This window comes from Heterodontus francisci, chromosome 13 (genome assembly GCF_036365525.1).
Source record: "Heterodontus francisci isolate sHetFra1 chromosome 13, sHetFra1.hap1, whole genome shotgun sequence".
Classification (NCBI taxonomy): domain Eukaryota; kingdom Metazoa; phylum Chordata; class Chondrichthyes; order Heterodontiformes; family Heterodontidae; genus Heterodontus; species Heterodontus francisci.
This window is the reverse complement of record NC_090383.1, coordinates 42588439-42605093: the sequence shown is the minus strand read 5'-3', so window position 1 is coordinate 42605093 and position 16655 is coordinate 42588439. Positions and strand designations below refer to the sequence as shown.

Here is a 16655-nt window from a genome sequence, read left to right as displayed (position 1 = left end):
ATAGGGGCAAGAATGCCTCCTCTCTCAAGGATGGCAAAACTTCTCATTAGCTAATTAGCCAATTCTAACCTGATTACCCTCCTGTGAAGCATCTTAAAGCATTTTACTAAGTATAAGGCGCTATATAAATGCAGTGTTGATGCAACACTTACAAACCTTGCCAATAACGCTCACTTCCTTTAAAAGAATCACATTTACTTCCTGTCAGTTTAAACATCACATTTCGGCGTGACCTCCGTGGCAACTCCCTGTGGAGTGGCAGACTGCTTTTTAGAAATGTCTAACCTTTCCAAATTAAATGTCAATTACGTATCAAGCCCCACACAACTGTTTTACTACAAAATCCCAAATCAGGTCCACTAAAAAACAGTAAACAAAGCGAACAAGTCTCTCTTACTGAGGTGCCTCCAGGTACTGAAGCCTTTCGCGGCAGAGCCTGTCATAGCCAGACCCCTGAAGCAGCAGATCCAGCGCGCCATCAACACAACAGAACGCTGCAAACTCAACGTCCGCTCCACAGCTTCCTCACAGACGTAAGCCATAAGAACGTAATGCAGCGTGCCCTCAACTGCGTAAGCATGCAGGTGACGGCATTATTCCCAGTACAGAGATACGGCATTCCTATTGGTGGAAAATGGATGCAGAGGTCATTGAAGAGAAAGAGGCGTTAGGCCCAAAGGCTGCAAGTTAGTGGCTGAAGTAGCTGAAAATAAGAGATACCTTTTCCTTCCGAACTAAACTCACAGTTTTAGAGAGATTTTATCACCTGAAATGCATTCATTTCCTTCTATCCCAAAACAAAGTGATTCCTGACAACGCAGCTCGCCACTAACGTCATCAGGCTGCGCCGATGTGCGCATATGCGCAGACGGTCTCCTGCTCTCTGCGCATGCGCTGCGTTCTGGCTTGCCAGGACTGGTTAGCACATGCGCCGATTACGAAATCGCGTGACATCTGCTTCTTTGGGCAACGCGCCTGGTCGGCATCTGCGCATGCGCTTTATGCAATGCCAATGGGTATTCACGCATGCGTCAACCTTCTGATATTCACGCATGCGTTAAAGCTTCGGCGCAAGTTTCTGGAAGTGGAAGAAGTTGTTTCATCGGGCATTTTATCGCAATGCTGCATTTGCGCATGTGCCACAACAGCGCCCCCTAGCGGTAGCGTTTTCAACAAATGCAGTCATCTCAAAATAACTAATTTTAGATTTTAAGTGACACATCTTTAACATTACCTTGATGATGGTGGGTTTCGCTATTGATGTTGATCCGTAACCGCCTAAAAGTGTATACAAACAGGAATGGCACTGAGTAGAGATTGTTTTTCAATTATTGGATGTATTTCAGCAACATTGTGACACTCTTGTCCTTCGATCCAAATAAACTTTTTCTTTAATTTCTGCAGACAGAATCAACAACAGCTTGCATTTATATAAAAGCCAAATACTGCAGATGCTGGAAATCTGAAATAAAAACAAGAAATGCTGGAAATACTCAGCAGGTCTGGCAGCATCTGTGGAGAGAAGCAGAGTTAACGTTTCGGGTCAGTGACCCTTCTTCAGAACATTTATATATTGCCTGTAACGTGCCAAGGTGCTTCACAGAAATATGGGCAAACAAAATTTGATACCCAGCCACATAAGGAGATATTAGTACAGATGTCCAAAAGCTTGGTCAATAATTAGGTTCTAGTGCCTGAAAGGAGGATAGCGAGGTTGAGGAAGGGAATTCCAGAGCTTAGGGGCGAAAAGCACTGACACCAATAGTGGCACAATTAAACTACTCAGGTTAAAGAGGTCAGATTTGGAGGAGTGCAGAGATCTGAGAGTTTAGGACTGGAGGAGGGTACAGAGATAGGGAGGGGTGAAGCCAAGGAGGCATTTGGAAACCGCCCCCCCCCCCCCCCTCAGCTGATGAACCAGTACTCCTCCATGTTGAACATGACTTGGAGGAAGCACTGAGGGTAGCAAGGGTGGGGGACTTCAATGTCCATTCCCAAGAATGGCTCGGTAGCACCACTACTGACCGAGCTGGCCGAGTCCTAAAGGACATAGCTGCGAGACAGGGTCTGCGGCAGGTGGTAAGGGAACCAACAAGAGGGAAAAACCTATTTGACCTCGCCCTCGCCAATCTGGCTGCCGCAGATGCATCTGTCCATGACCAATATTGGTAGGAGTGACCACTGCACAATCCTTCTGGACACCAAGTCCCGTCTTCACATTGAGAATACCCTCCATCATGTGTGGCACTACCACCGTGCTAATGGGATAGATTTTGAACAGATCTAGCAATGCAAAACTGGGCATCCATGAGGCGCTGTGGGCCATCAGCAGCAGCAGAATTGTATTAAGCTACAATCTGTAACCTCATGGCCTGGCATATCCCCCACTCTACCATTAGCACAAAGCCAGGGGATCAACCTTGGTTCAATGAAGAGTGCAGGAGGGCATGCCAGGAGCAGCACCAGGCATACCTCAAAATGAAGTGTCAACCTGGTGAGACTACAATCCAGGACTACTTGCATGCCAAACAACAGAAGCAGCATGTGATGGATAGAACTAAGCTATCCCATAACCAAGGGATCATATTCAAGCTCTGCAATCCTGTCACATCCAATAATGAATGGTGATGGCCAATTAAACAACTGACAGGAGGAGGTGGTTCCACAAATATCCCCATCCTCAATGATGGGGGAGCCCTGCACATCAGTGCAAAAGATAAGGCTGAAGCATTTGCAACAGTCTTCAGCCAGAAGTGCTGAGTGGATGATCCAACTCTGCCTCCACCTGAAGTCCCCAGCATCACAAATGCCAGTCTTCAGCCAATTCGATTAACTCAGCACGATATCAAGCAACAACTGAGGGCACTGGATACTGCAAAGGCTATGGGCCCTGACAACATTCCAGCAATAGTACTGCGTCCCTAGCCAAGCTGTTCCAGTACAGCTACAACACTGGCATCTACCTGGCAATGTGGAAAATTGCCCAGGTATGCCCTGTACACAAAAAGCAGGACAAATCCAACCCGGCCAATTCTGCCCCATCAGTTTACTCTCAATCATCAGTAAAGTGATGGAAGGTGTCATCGACAGTGCTATCAAGCGGCACTTGCTGAGCAATAACTTGCTCAGTGACGCTCAGTTTGGGTTCCACCAGGGCCACTCAGCTCCTGACCTCATTACAGCCTTGGTTCAAACATGGACAAAAGAGCTGAACTCCTGAGGTGAGGTGAGAGTGACTGCCCTTGACACAGGCAGCATTTGACAAAGTATGGCATCAAGGAGCCCGAGCAAAATTGGAGTCAATGGGAATCGGGGGAAACTCTCCGCTGGTTGGAGTCGTACCTAGCACAAAGGAAGATGGTTGTAGTAGTTGGAGGTCAATCATCTCAAGCCCAGAAAATCACTGCAGGAGTTCTTCAGGGTAGTGTCCGAGGCCCAACCATCTTCAGCTGCTTCATCAATGACCTTCCTTCAATCATAAGGTCAGAAGTGGGGATGATCGCTGATGATTGCACAATGTTCAGCACCATTTTCGAAGACTCAAATACTGAAGCAGTCCGTGTAGATTTTCAGCAGGACCTGGACAATATCCAGGCTTGGGCTGATAACTGGCAAGTAACATTTGCGCCACACAAGCGCCAGGCAATGACCATCTGTACCAAGAGATAATCTGACCACCTCCCCTTGACATTCAATGGCATTACGATCACTGAATCCTTCACTATCAACATCTTACGGGGTTACCATTGTTACGACCAGGTGAGAAAGAGGTCTCGTGGTTCCCTTTCAGCCTTCACCTGGTCTTACTATAACAGGGTTTTATTTTTAAACAAACTGTGTTTTTAACTCCCCCTTGGTGAATCCTTGTTCACTGCTTTCCAATCATAACATAAAAAGGTGAGCACAAACAGGCTTTATTTTATTTAAAGATACAGCACTGAAACAGGCCCTTCGGCCCACCGAGTCTGTACCGACCATCAACCACCCATTTATACTAATCCTACACTAATTCCATATTCCTACCACATCCCCACCTGTCCCTGTATTTCCCTGCCACCTACCTATACTAGGGGCAATTGCTAATGGCCAATTTACCTATCAACCTGCAAGTCTTTGACATGTGGGAGGAAACCGGAGCACCCGGAGGAAACCCACGCAGACACAGGGAGAACTTGCAAACTCCACACAGACAGTACCCAGAATTGAACCCGGGTTGCTGGAGCTGTGAGGCTTCGGTGCTAACCACTGCGCCACTGTTCCCACACTGTCTGCTAGTGAGAAAAAGTGTCTTTCCGGCTAGGGGCCTGGCAATTCCTTGTAATAGACTGGTACAAAAGCATTAAGGTAGATAAGTCGCCAGGGCCTGATGGGATCTACCCCAGAATACTGAGGGAGCAAGGGAAGAAATTGCTGGGGCCTTGACAGAAATCTTTGCATCCTCATTGGCTACAGGTGAGGTCCCAGAGGACTGGAGAATAGCCAATGCTGTGCCTTTGTTTAAGAAGGGTGGCAAGGATAATCCAGGAAATTATAGGCCGGTGAGTCTTACGTCAGTGGTAGGGAAATTATTAGAGAGGATTCTTCGGGACAGGCTTTACTCCCATCTGGAAACAAATGAACTTATTAGGGAGAGGCAGCATGGTTTTGTAAAAGGGAGGTCGTGTCTAAATAACTTCTCTGGGAAGCCAGGGAGGAGATTGCAGAGCCTTTGTCCTTGATCTCTATGTCATCATTGTCGACAGGAATAGTGCCGGAAGACTGGAGGATAGCAAATGTTGTCCCCTTGTTCAAGAAGGGGAGTAGAGACAGCCCTGGTAATTATAGACCTGTGAGCCTTACTTCGGTTGTGGGTAAAATGTTGGAAAGGGTTATAAGAGACAGGATTTAGAAATCATCTTGAAAAGAGTAAGTTCATTAGCGATAGTCAGCACGGTTTTGTGAAGGGTAAGTTGTGCCTCACAAACCTTATTGAGTTTTTCGAGAAGGTGACCAAACAGGTGGATGAGGGTAAAGCAGTGGATGTGGTCTATATGGATTTCAGTAAGACGTTTGATAAGGTTCCCCATGGTAGGCTATTGCAGAAAATACGGAAGTATGGGGTTGAAGGTGATTTAGAGCTTTGGATCAGAAATTGGCTAGCTGAAAGAAGACGGTGGTGGTTGATGGCAAATGTTCATCCTGGAGTTTAGTTACTAGTGGTGTACCGCAAGGATCTGTTTTGGGGCCACTGCTGTTTGTCATTTTTATAAATGATCTGGAAGAGGGTGTAGAAGGGTGGGTTAGTAAATTTGCGGATGACACGAAGGTCGGTGGAGTTGTGGATAGTGCCGAAGGATGTTGTAGGGTACAGAGGGGCATAGATAGGCTGCAGAGCTGGGCTGAGAGATGGCAAATGGAGTTTAATGCGGAAAAGTGTGAGGTGATTCACTTTGGAAGGAGTAACAGGAATGCAGAGTACTGGGCTAATGGGAAGATTCTTGGTAGTGTAGATGAACAGAGAGATCTTGGTGTCCAGGTACATAAATCCCTGAAAGTTGCTACCCAGGTTAATAGGGCTGTTAAGAAGGCATATGGTGTGTTAGCTTTTATTAGTAGGGGGATCGAGTTTCGGAGCCACGAGGTCATGCTGCAGCTGTACAAAACTCTGGTGAGACCGCACCTGGAGTACTGCATGCAGTTCTGGTCACCGCATCATAGGAAGGATGTGGAAGCTTTGGAAAGGGTGCAGAGGAGATTTACTAGGATGTTGCCTGGTATGGAGGGAAGGACTTACGAGGAAAGGCTGAGGGACTTGAGGTTGTTTTCGTTGGAGAGGAGGAGGAGGAGAGGTGACTTAATAGAGACAGATAAGATAATCAGAGGGTTAGATAGGGTGGATAGTGAGAGTCTTTTTCCTCGGATGGTGATGGCAAACACGAGGGGACATAGCTTTAAGTTGAGGGGTGATAGATAGAGGACAGATATTAGAGGTAGTTTCTTTACTCAGAGAGTAGTAGGGGCGTGGAACGCCCTGCCTGCAACAGTAGTAGACTCGCCAACTTTAAGGGCATTGAAGTGGTCATTGGATAGACATATGGATGAAAATGGAATAGTGTAGGTCAGATGGTTTCACAGGTCGGCGCAACATCGAGGGCCGAAGGGCCTGTACTGCGCTGTAATGTTCCAAAAAAAAAACTTACAGGTGGCACACTGGCGCAGTGGTTCGCACAGCAGCCTCACAGCTCCAGGGATCCGGGTTCGATTCTGGGTACTTCCTGTGCGGAGTTTGCAAGTTCTCCCCGTGACTGTGTGGGTTTTCGCCGGGTGCTCCGGTTTCCTCCCACAGCCAAAGACTTGCAGGTTGATAGGTAAATTGGCCATTGTAAATTGGCCATTGTAAATTGCCCCTAGTACAGGTAGGAAATATGGGATTGCTGCAGGGTTAGTATAAATGGGTGGTTGCTGGTCGGCACAGACTCGGTGGGCCGAAGGGCTTGTTTCAGTGCTGTATCTCTAAATATACACATAACTTGATCGGGTTTTTTGAGGAAGTGACAAAGATGATTCATGAAGAAAGGGCAATGGATGTTATCCATATGGACTCCAGAAAAGCCTTTGACAAGGTCCCTCATGGCAGACTGGTACAAAAGGTGAAGTAACACGGGGTCAGAGGTGAGCTGGCAAGATGGATACAGAACTGGCCCGGTCATAGAAGACAGTTAAGGTAGTCAAGAAGGCATACGGCATGCTTGCCTTCATCGGTCGGGGCATAGAGTATAAAAATTGGAAAGTCATGCTCAAGAACCTTAGTTCAGCCACACTTAGAATATTGCGTGCAATTCTGGTCGCCACACTACCAGAAGGACGTGGAGGCTTTGGAGAGGGTACAGAGGAGGTTTACCAGGATGTTGCCTGGTCTGGAGGGCATTAGCTATGAGGAGTGGTTGGAAAAACTCGGATTGTTTTCACTGGAATGACGGAGGTAGAGGGGCGACATGATAGAGGTTTACAAAGTTATGAAGGGCATGATTGGCAACTAAATATCCCAGGATATCGATGCTTCAAGCGGGATAGAGAGGGAGGTAAAAGGGGTGGAGGAGTTGCATTACTGGTCAAAGAGGATATCACAGCTGTGCTGAAGGAGGGCACTATGGAGGACTCGAGCAGTGAGGCAATATGGGCAGAACTCAGAAATAGGAAGGGTGCGCTAACAATGTTGGGGCTGTACTACAGGCCTCCCAACAGCGAGCGTGAGATAGAGGTACAAATATGTAAACAGATTATGGAAAGATGTAGGAGCAACAGGGTGGTGGTGATAGGAGATTTTAATTTTCCCAACGTTGACTGGGATTCACTTAGTGTTAGAGGCCTAGATGGAGCAGAATTTGTAAGGAGCATCCAGGAGGGTTTTCTAGAGCAGTATGTAAATAGTCCAACTCGGGAAGGGGCCATACTGGACCTGGTGTTGGGGAATGAGCCCGGCCAGGTGGTTGAAGTTTCAGTCGGGGACTACTTTGGGAATAGTGATCACAATTCCGTAAGCTTTAAAATACTCATGGACAAAGACGAGAGTGGTCCTAAAGGAAGAGTGCTAAATTGGGGGAAGGCCAACTATACCAAAATTCGGCAGGAGCTGAGGAATGTAGATTGGGAGCAGCTGTTTGAAGGTAAATCCACATTTGATATGTGGGAGGCTTTTAAAGAGAGGTTGATTAGCGTGCAGGAGAGACATGTTCCTGTGAAAATGAGGGATAGAAATGGCAAGATTAGGGAACCATGGATGACAGGTGAAATTGTGAGACTAGCTAAAAGGAAAAAGGAAGCATACATAAGATCTAGGTGGCTGAAGAAAGACGAAGCTTTGAAAGAATATCGGGAATGTAGGACCAATCTGAAACGAGGAATTAAGAGGGCTAAAAGGGGTCATGAAATATCTTTAGCAAACAGGGTTAAGGAAAATCCCAAAGCCTTTTATTCATATATAAGGAGCAAGAGGGTAACGAGAGAAAGGATTGCCCCACTCAAGGACAAAGGAGGAAAGTTATGCGTGGAGTCAGAGAAAATGGGTGAGATTCTAAATGAGTACTTTGCATCGGTATTCACCGAGGAGAGGGACATGACGGATGTTGAGGTTAGGGACAGATGTTTGATTACTCGAGGTCAAGTCGGCATAAGGAGGGAGGACGTGTTGGGTATTCTAAAAGGCATTAAGGTGGACAAGTCCCTAGGTCCGGATGGGATCTATCCCAGGTTACTGAGGAGAGCGAGAGAGGAAATAGCTGGGGCCTTAACAGATATCTTTGCAGCATCCTTAAACACGGGTGAGGTCCTGGAGGACTGGAGAATTGCTAATGTTGTCCCCTTGTTTAAGAAGGGTAGCAGGGATAATCCAGGTAATTATAGACCGGTGAGCCTGACGTCAGTGGTAGGGAAGCTGCTGGAGAAGATACTGAGGGATAGGATCTATTCCCATTTGGAAGAAAATGGGCTTATCAGTGATAGGCAACATGGTTTTGTGCAGGGAAGGTCATGTCTTACCAACTTAATAGAATTCTTTGAGGAAGTGACAAAGTTGATTGATGAGGGAAGGGCTGTAGATGTCATATACATGGACTTCAGTAAGGCGTTTGATAAGGTTCCCCATGGTAGGCTGATGGAGAAAGTGAAGGCGCATAGGGTCCAAGGTGTACTAGCTAGGTGGATAAATAACTGGCTGGGTAACAGGAGACAGAGAGTAGCAGTGGAAGGGAGTTTCTCAAAATGGAGACGTGTGACCAGTGGTGTTCCACAGGGATCCGTGCTGGGACTACTGTTGTTTGTGATATACATAAATGATTTGGAGGAAAGTATAGGTGGTCTGATTAGCAAGTTTGCAGACGACACTAAGATTGGTGGAGTAGCAGATAGTGAAGGGGACTGTCAGAGAATACAGCAGAATATAGATAGACTGGAGAGTTGGGCAGAGAAATGGCAGATGGAGTTCAATCAGGGCAAATGCGAGGTGATGCATTTTGGAAGATCCAATTCAAGAGTGAACTATACAGTAAATGGAAAAGTCCTGGGGAAAATTGATGTCCAGAGAGATTTGGGTGTTCAGGTCCATTGTTCCCTGAAGGTGGCAACGCAAGTCAATAGAGTGGTCAAGAAGGCATACGGCATGCTTTCCTTCATCGGACGGGGTATTGAGTACAAGAGTTGGCAGGTCATGTTACAGTTGTATAGGACTTTGGTTCGGCCACATTTGGAATACTGCGTGCAGTTCTGGTCGCCACATTACCAAAAGGATGTGGATGCTTTGGAGAGGGTGCAGAGGAGGTTCACCAGGATGTTGCCTGGTATGGAGGGCGCTAGCTATGAAGAGAGGTTGAGCAGATTAGGATTATTTTCATTAGAAAGACGGAGGTTGAGGGGGGACCTGATTGAGGTGTACAAAATCATGAGAGGTATAGACAGGTTGGATAGCAAGAAGCTTTTTCCCAGAGTGGGGGATTCAATTACTAGGGGTCACGAGTTCAAAGTGAAAGGGGAAAAGTTTAGGGGGGATATGCGTGGAGAGTTCTTTACGCAGAGGGTGGTGGATGCCTGGAACGTGTTGCCAGCGGAGGTGGTAGACGCGGGCACGATAGCGTCTTTTAAGATGTATCGAGACAGATACATGAATGGGCAGGAAGTAAAGAGATACAGACCCTTAGAAAATAGGCGTCATGTTTAGATAGAGGATCTGGATCGGCGCAGGCCTGGAGGGCCGAAGGGCCTGTTCCTGTGCTGTAATTTTCTTTGTTCTTTGTTCTTTCTTTATGAGCGGCGTGGACAGAGTGGATAGTCAGAAGCTTTTTCCCAGGTGGAAGAGTCAGTTACTAGGGGACATCGGTTTAAGGTGCGAGGGGAAAAGTTTAGAGGGGATGTGCGAGGCAGGTTTTTTACACAGAGGGTGGTGAGTGCCTGGAACTTGCTGCCAGGGGAGGTGGTGGAAGCAGATACGATAGCGACGTTTAAGAGACATCTTGACAAATATATGAATAGGAAGGGAATAGAGGGATATGGGCCCCGGAAGTGCAGAAGGTGTTCGTTTAGGCAGGCATCAAGATCAGCGCAGGCTTGGAGGTCCGAATGGCCTGTTCCTGTGCTGTACTGTTCTTTGTTCTTTGTACACACTGGAATGCCACCATCTCCCTTTGACATCCAAATGACATTTAAGGAACTAAGGACAAAGAACAGTACAGCACAGGATCAGGCCATTCGGCCCACTGAGTCTGTGCCGACCAACAGCCATCCATTTATACTAACCCTACAGTAATCCCATATTCCCTACCTACACTAGGGGTAATTTATAATGGCCAATTTACCTATCACCTGCAAGTCTTTGGTTGTGGGAGGAAACCAGAGCACCCGGCGAAAACCCACGCAGACACAGGGAGAACTTGCAAACTCCGCACAGGCAGTACCCAGAATCGAACCCGGGTCCCTGGAGCTGTGAGATTGCAGTGCTAACCACTGCGCCACTGTGCTGCCCATAAATATATATATTTGTACATATAATTTATATATGTATAAAAAGCCTTGGGATTCTCCTTAATCCTGTTTGCCAATGACTTTTCATGACCCCTTTTAGCCCTCCTGACTCCTTGCTTAAGTTCCTTCCATTGCCGAATCCCCCCCAATCAACATTCTGGGGGGTTACCATTGACCAGAAACTTCACTGGAGTAGCCATATAAATACTGTGGTTACCAGAGCAGGTAAGAGGCTGGAATTCTGGAGTGTATAACTAAACTCCTGACTCCCCAAAGCCTGCCCACCATTTACAAGGCACAAGTCAGGAGTGTGATGGAATGCTCTCCACTTGCCTGGATGAGTGCAGCTCCCAACAACTCTCAAGATGCTCGACACCATTCAGGTCAAAACTGCCCACTTGATCTACACTCCATCCACCATCTTAAACATTCATTCCCTCCACCAATGGTGCACAGTGGCAGCAGTGTGTACCACCTGCAAGATGCACTGCAGCAACTTGCAAAGCCTCCATTAATAGCTTCTTCCAAGCCCACGATCTTTACCACCTAGAAGAACAAGGGCAGCAGACGCATGGGAAGACCACGACCTGCATGTCCCCCTTGAAGTCACACACCTTCCTCACTTGGAACTATCTCACTGTCCCTTCACTGTTGCTAGGTCATATTCCTGGAACTCCCTCTCTAACGCCACATGGACTGCAGTGGTTCAAGAAGGCAACTCACTGCCTTTTCACAAACAATTAGGGATGCGCAATACATGCTGGCGTTGCCAGTGCACCTAACATCCCAAGAATAAAAAAAATTGTTCCTGCACCATAAGGTTAAAAATGGTGTTAAACGTAGGCACACATTGATACCATCCATTAAAACTCATGCTACCTGTTGTTGGATCCCATTAGTTGCACAAAGAGAAACGAAGTCCGACTGTAGCTTTAAGAATCTTTATTGCAGTACTTAATTGTTACATCTTCAGAAAACTTAACAATGAACTGAACTAAAGCTAAAAGCAACACATACACTGAACTAACACTGAACTAACCACCCCCCCCTCCGAACTAACTCTTCGCGCCGAATCAAGCCTTATTATCGATAGTCATACAAATCAGTAACACCTACTCTTTGTTCCCAATTGGTCTCCAAACTTCTGCAATTTCTTGGTGTCGGGGCCTGATTGGGGTACTGCCTTGTCGCCCTCTCCTCAAGCAGTTTCTCATCCCCCTATCTCCTTGGAACGTTGGGTTGATTGTTGTACAATAGGCTACAATTCGGCAGGCTGCAGCTGTCCTGTTAGTTTTTGCTTGTTAGTCTATTTCTACTGATAAGCTGTCTGTGCAGCCCTGAAGCTGTGAAGTCATTTCTGATAAGTTGTCTCTGCAGTTCCGAGGTTATTTTTTTAGTAGTACATGATTGATTAATTATTTCACCTTAAATGTCCCCATATTATTCTGTTCACGAAAATTCTGTTCCCACACTGTTATGATCTCAGTGAGACCATTAATATTTAAGTACGTCATATGAACCTGACTAATTTAGAGAATTATACAAAATTTCAGGTTTTGGGACTTTTATTATACCAACTAAACTAAAAGAAATCCCCACGAACTTATAAGTAGCTGGTACCCCAGATTGCAAAGAAAGGTATTTTCTTATTAAAATACTTGATAACCTCATACCACACTTATACGTTACACAGTCCTTTTTGGTAGTGAAATCCTTTGCATTTAAAAGTCCCAAACATCTCCCAGTAGCAATGGGTTGGATCTCCCAAACCTTTTCAAAAATCAATGTCCTCTTTGCTCACTTCTCCGAGCACTTCCAACCTTGATATCCGTAAATAAGGCGATTCCTGGTGATCCTGCTAGGCTTCAGCTTTCAAAACAGGTTCAAGTCTTCGCAGTCTTTTACTGTACCAGGCTTACAAGAGTAGGTGTCTTCTCTCTCTCGGCCACAACCGCTGGTTTCTTTTGCAGCCTACCTTGAGGCCATAACTTCTGGTTTCCTCTCTTACAGCCTGCCTGCCTTCAGAAAATCTGTTAAATTTATCTGGACTCAAAAGTCAATAGTTTATTGTCCTGTTCCCATTTGCAAAAATCAGAAGTCTGGTCTCACAGAGCCACCTGGACTTCCATTGTTGCCAGTTGTTAACATCTGCTTGGTACATTTGCATCTTCAGAATCACTGACCCCCCAGTTTATGAACCGCAAGGCTGGAAGGGTGAAACCTTCAGGTTCTTCAGGTATTACCCCAGCAGTCTCTTTTTCAAGACACTCTTCTTGTCCTTTCACAGAATGGATGTGAGGTCACCCAGTTTTCTGGATTCCATCTTAAACTTTTAAAAATCACAATTTTTAAAACACAATTATGTTACAAAGTCCAGCGTTCATAACACTACTTAAGAACATCAAATAAACTCCTTCTGGCATCCCTAGAGTACTGTTGAGTTCCTCGCATCTTTCACAATTGGCAGCAAGCGTACATTTTTTTTCTTTCTCACATCTTAGGTTGACAGTTGATGATACCACTCCCAGGGTTCTGGCCAGGAGGGAAACCAGTCATACCATAGAACCATAGAAAAATTACAGCACAGAAGGAGGCCATTCAGCCCATTGGGTCTGCGCCGGCCGAAAAACTAGCCGCCCAGGAATAGCGACCCCATTCTTTTCCTCCTAAGGATAAAAGAACCATTGCAGTAGATATCATTTCACAGTTTTTAGCTGATTAATATAATACTATTTGGTTAGTTTTACCCCATTCTTTTCCCAGGGAATTGTATCAAATGAACAGTGGGCTTGTCCTATCAATTACAGACAATGGTCTGTTCTATTTTGGTGCAAACACATGTTCCCTTTTCCCGTTATTGAGGACCATAACTGTATCTTTGACTTGATACTCAAATACCCTTTTGTTAAAATATCTCTTTACCTGAGTTTTAGAATTGCCCAAGTTACGAGCTACAAACTGATTCATCTGATTGACACATTCCACCATTTTGTTCAACCATTCAGTGTTACAGCTTCCCAGTGGTTATGGGTGTTCCGTAGGTACTAGTAGATGTCCAGGGATATGCAACAGATGTCCTGTCATCGCCTGGTGGGTGAGGCACCCATAGTTGGGTGTGTTGTTGATCGAATTGCCATCCAACACATTGGCAGCAAACTAGACCATTGTGTGGAGTGATGTGAACAAAACTTTTTAAGCATTGTTCCCTCTTTCCACCACTGCTGAGGATTGGGGGTGCTGGTGTAATTTTTGTTAGATTCTCATCAGCTTTTGTAATTCTGTGAAAATGTCCATGAAATATGACTCTTGATCACTCCCCACCTGCAGATCGCTTCACACAATAAAATCTTAGCTGCAGGTAGAGCAGTGTTAGTGCAACAGAGAAAAGCCTCTATCCATTGAGTAAATTTATCTACGATAATGAGCATGTACATAAGCTTCCCTTCAGAGTTTGCCAAGGGACCAATAAAGTCAATGTGGATATGTGTCCATGGTCCCTCCGGGGCGGATTACTATGCAGAAATGCTCGATTGGAATGAGGGGAGGGGTTGTGTTGTAGACAGGTCAAACATTGTTGGATGCGCCTGGCCACATCGGATACCATTTCAGGCCACCAAACGGTTTTACCAATTTTCTGAAGGGAAGACTTAGTGGAATAGTGTCCTTCTAACAGTTGAGCATGGAATTAAGGAAGAGCTCTTCCCAGAGCATCAGCAGGATGCAGACAACATGAAAGGAAGCAGTGTTAGGACAATACATGAGGACATCCATCACTAGGTCAATTGGATAGTCCTGTTGGTATTAAAGATGTCTTGTGAGCCCATGAAGTAGGCTGTGGGAGGGGTTTATCCTGAATGTGCCAGTGGACACCCTGGCCGTAACGGATATATAAGGGATGCTTATATGGAGAGGCGGTCAGTGACCAGTTGCCCAGAGTGAGTAATGGCAAAGACAGTTTCCCATGATAGAGGATCATGAGGGTAGCCTGTCTGGTCTACCTCCTTAGATGCTTGATCTGCTTGTGAATTTCCCTTTTAATGACCTCCCATTTTGAATGGGCCTGCACTTTACCAACGATACAGGGTACAGTCCTGTCCTTAGGTGCTTGCCAGGGGAACCTAAATAGGTCCTAATGGAGTAAATTCTTGACATCTATTGTTTTGAAATAATTTTTATGATAAAGAGGAAGTGACAACATGGTGTTAATGGCATAGGCACTATCAGACCAAATATTCACTGGCTTGTCAGATATTTCAACTACTGCTATCAGCGCATTGTGTGGATTGTGGAGTATACCTTCATTATATAACATCGTTGGGAAGGATCACTGTGAAACCAGTATGATGTGGTATGCCCTGTACATGATAAGATGAACCATCAATATTAACATCAGAGCTGTCTGGAAGTGGTACCTTACCTACCGAATGATCGTCAAAACATAGAATCGGGAGCAGTCACTGATGTGCATCACCTTGATATTTTAGAAGCTGGGGCAATAATGTAGTTTCTCTAGTGGTAAGATTGATCTTCCATTGCAGGAGAATAAGGGTTCATCGGCTAATGCACTGGGAGGAGACAAGCGTATCGCCTGGTCTTAGGAGCAGATTGAGGGGCATGTGTGGAGAATGCAGCACGATAGTCTGAAGTCCAGTGACATAGGTGAAATGATGGACTTCCTGAAAGGTGTCACTTAGAGGCACTGAGGTCTTCTCAACTCCTGTCAATATACGGGAGGCGAAGGCAGTGGGCAAGAGTTTACCCAGAACCTTCTGCCACAGGATGGCTGTGGGACTCTGGTCGGATGATCCCACCTCTAAATGGAAGGGTTTGTGAGGGTCAGGTGTAATGAGACACATAGCTTGCTTGATGGCCTTTTTTAATTGTTCAACTGATGTGGTGTGATTCTGCATTTGTTGACTCTGGACAATCTCCTAAATCTCCTTCTTACCCTTTAGGAAATTGTTTAGGGGCATAGCTAGCTCGGCAAAGCCAGGGATAAAACTCCTCTGGTATCCCACAAGGCTTAGGACCGACCATTTTGAAATGGGCGGCACAGTGGCGCAGTGGTTAGCACCACAGCCTCACAGCTCCAGCGACCCGGGTTCAATTCTGGGTACTGCCTGTGTGGAGTTTGCAAGTTCTTGTGTCTGCATGGGTTTCCTCCGGGTGCTCCGGTTTCCTCCCACATGCCAAAAGACTTGCAGGTTGATCGGTAAATTGGCCATTATAAATTGCCCCTAGTATAGGTAGTGGTAGGGAAATATAGGGACAGGTGTGGATGTGGTAGAAATATGGGATTAGTATAAATGGGTGGTTGATGGTCGGCACAGACTCGGTGGGCCGAAGGGCCTGTTTCAGTGCTGTATCTCTAAACTAAATTTTGGAGACTGGGAGAGGAAACTGCTGAATAATCTTGTGCTGATCCGGAGTCGAGCCTGAAGCTGAACTTGAAACCCCACAGAAGGTTCACCCTGAGTTGTAGCAGTTGTACTTTCTTGGATTTATTTTAAGGCCTGCCTGGTTCAGCAGGCGTAACAGCTTGTCTAAGAGTTGAATGTGTTCCTCTTCTGATGAAGTGGCCAGCAACAGGTCATTGACAAACTGGAGTAGACACTGAGATCTCGAGAAGGTTTTTAAGATACTGGCCATCCTCTACAATACAAAAATAGAAGTTGTCTTTTTGTGAATCTTTCTGTGTTCCTTATCCTTCAGTGAGTCTGTCCCTCTGTCCCCAATCCTTCTGTAGGAACATGGGAACAGAAGTAGGCCATTCAGCCACTTGAGTCTGTTTCTCTATTCAGTTAGATCATGGCTGACCTATATCTTAACTCCATTTACCCATTTTTTTGTTCTATAACCCTTAATACCCTTACCTACAAATCAATCAATCTCAGTTTCGAAATTTTCAATTGATCTAACCTCAACAGCTTCTTGAGGGAAGAGTTTCAGATTTCCACTACCCTTTCGATGAAGAAGTGCTTTCTGGCATCACCCTTGACCAGACCAGCTAAAATTTTAAGACTATGCCCCTTGTTCTGAACTATTCCACCAGAGGAAATAGTGTTGATAGAGAGAAACTATCAATTCCTTTACTCATCTGAAGCACCACAATTATATCATCTATACTCAAGTCATAAAGTCATTTATGGCACAGAAGGAGGAGA

General features: G+C 45.7%; 1 protein-coding gene across 5 annotated transcripts in view; it reads right to left on the bottom strand.

Moving 5' to 3' along the window:
- The window catches only part of serac1 (serine active site containing 1), a 523253-nt gene extending 522695 nt beyond the window's left edge, over positions 1-558 (bottom strand). For all 5 annotated transcript variants that reach the window (XM_068044720.1, XM_068044721.1, XM_068044722.1 and 2 more), the window contains exon 1: positions 398-558. In XM_068044720.1, coding sequence (XP_067900821.1) covers positions 398-542 — 145 coding nt within the window. In that variant the 5' untranslated portion in view covers positions 543-558. The remainder of the gene's footprint in view (positions 1-397) is intronic.
- Between the last annotated feature and the right edge of the window lie 16097 nt (positions 559-16655).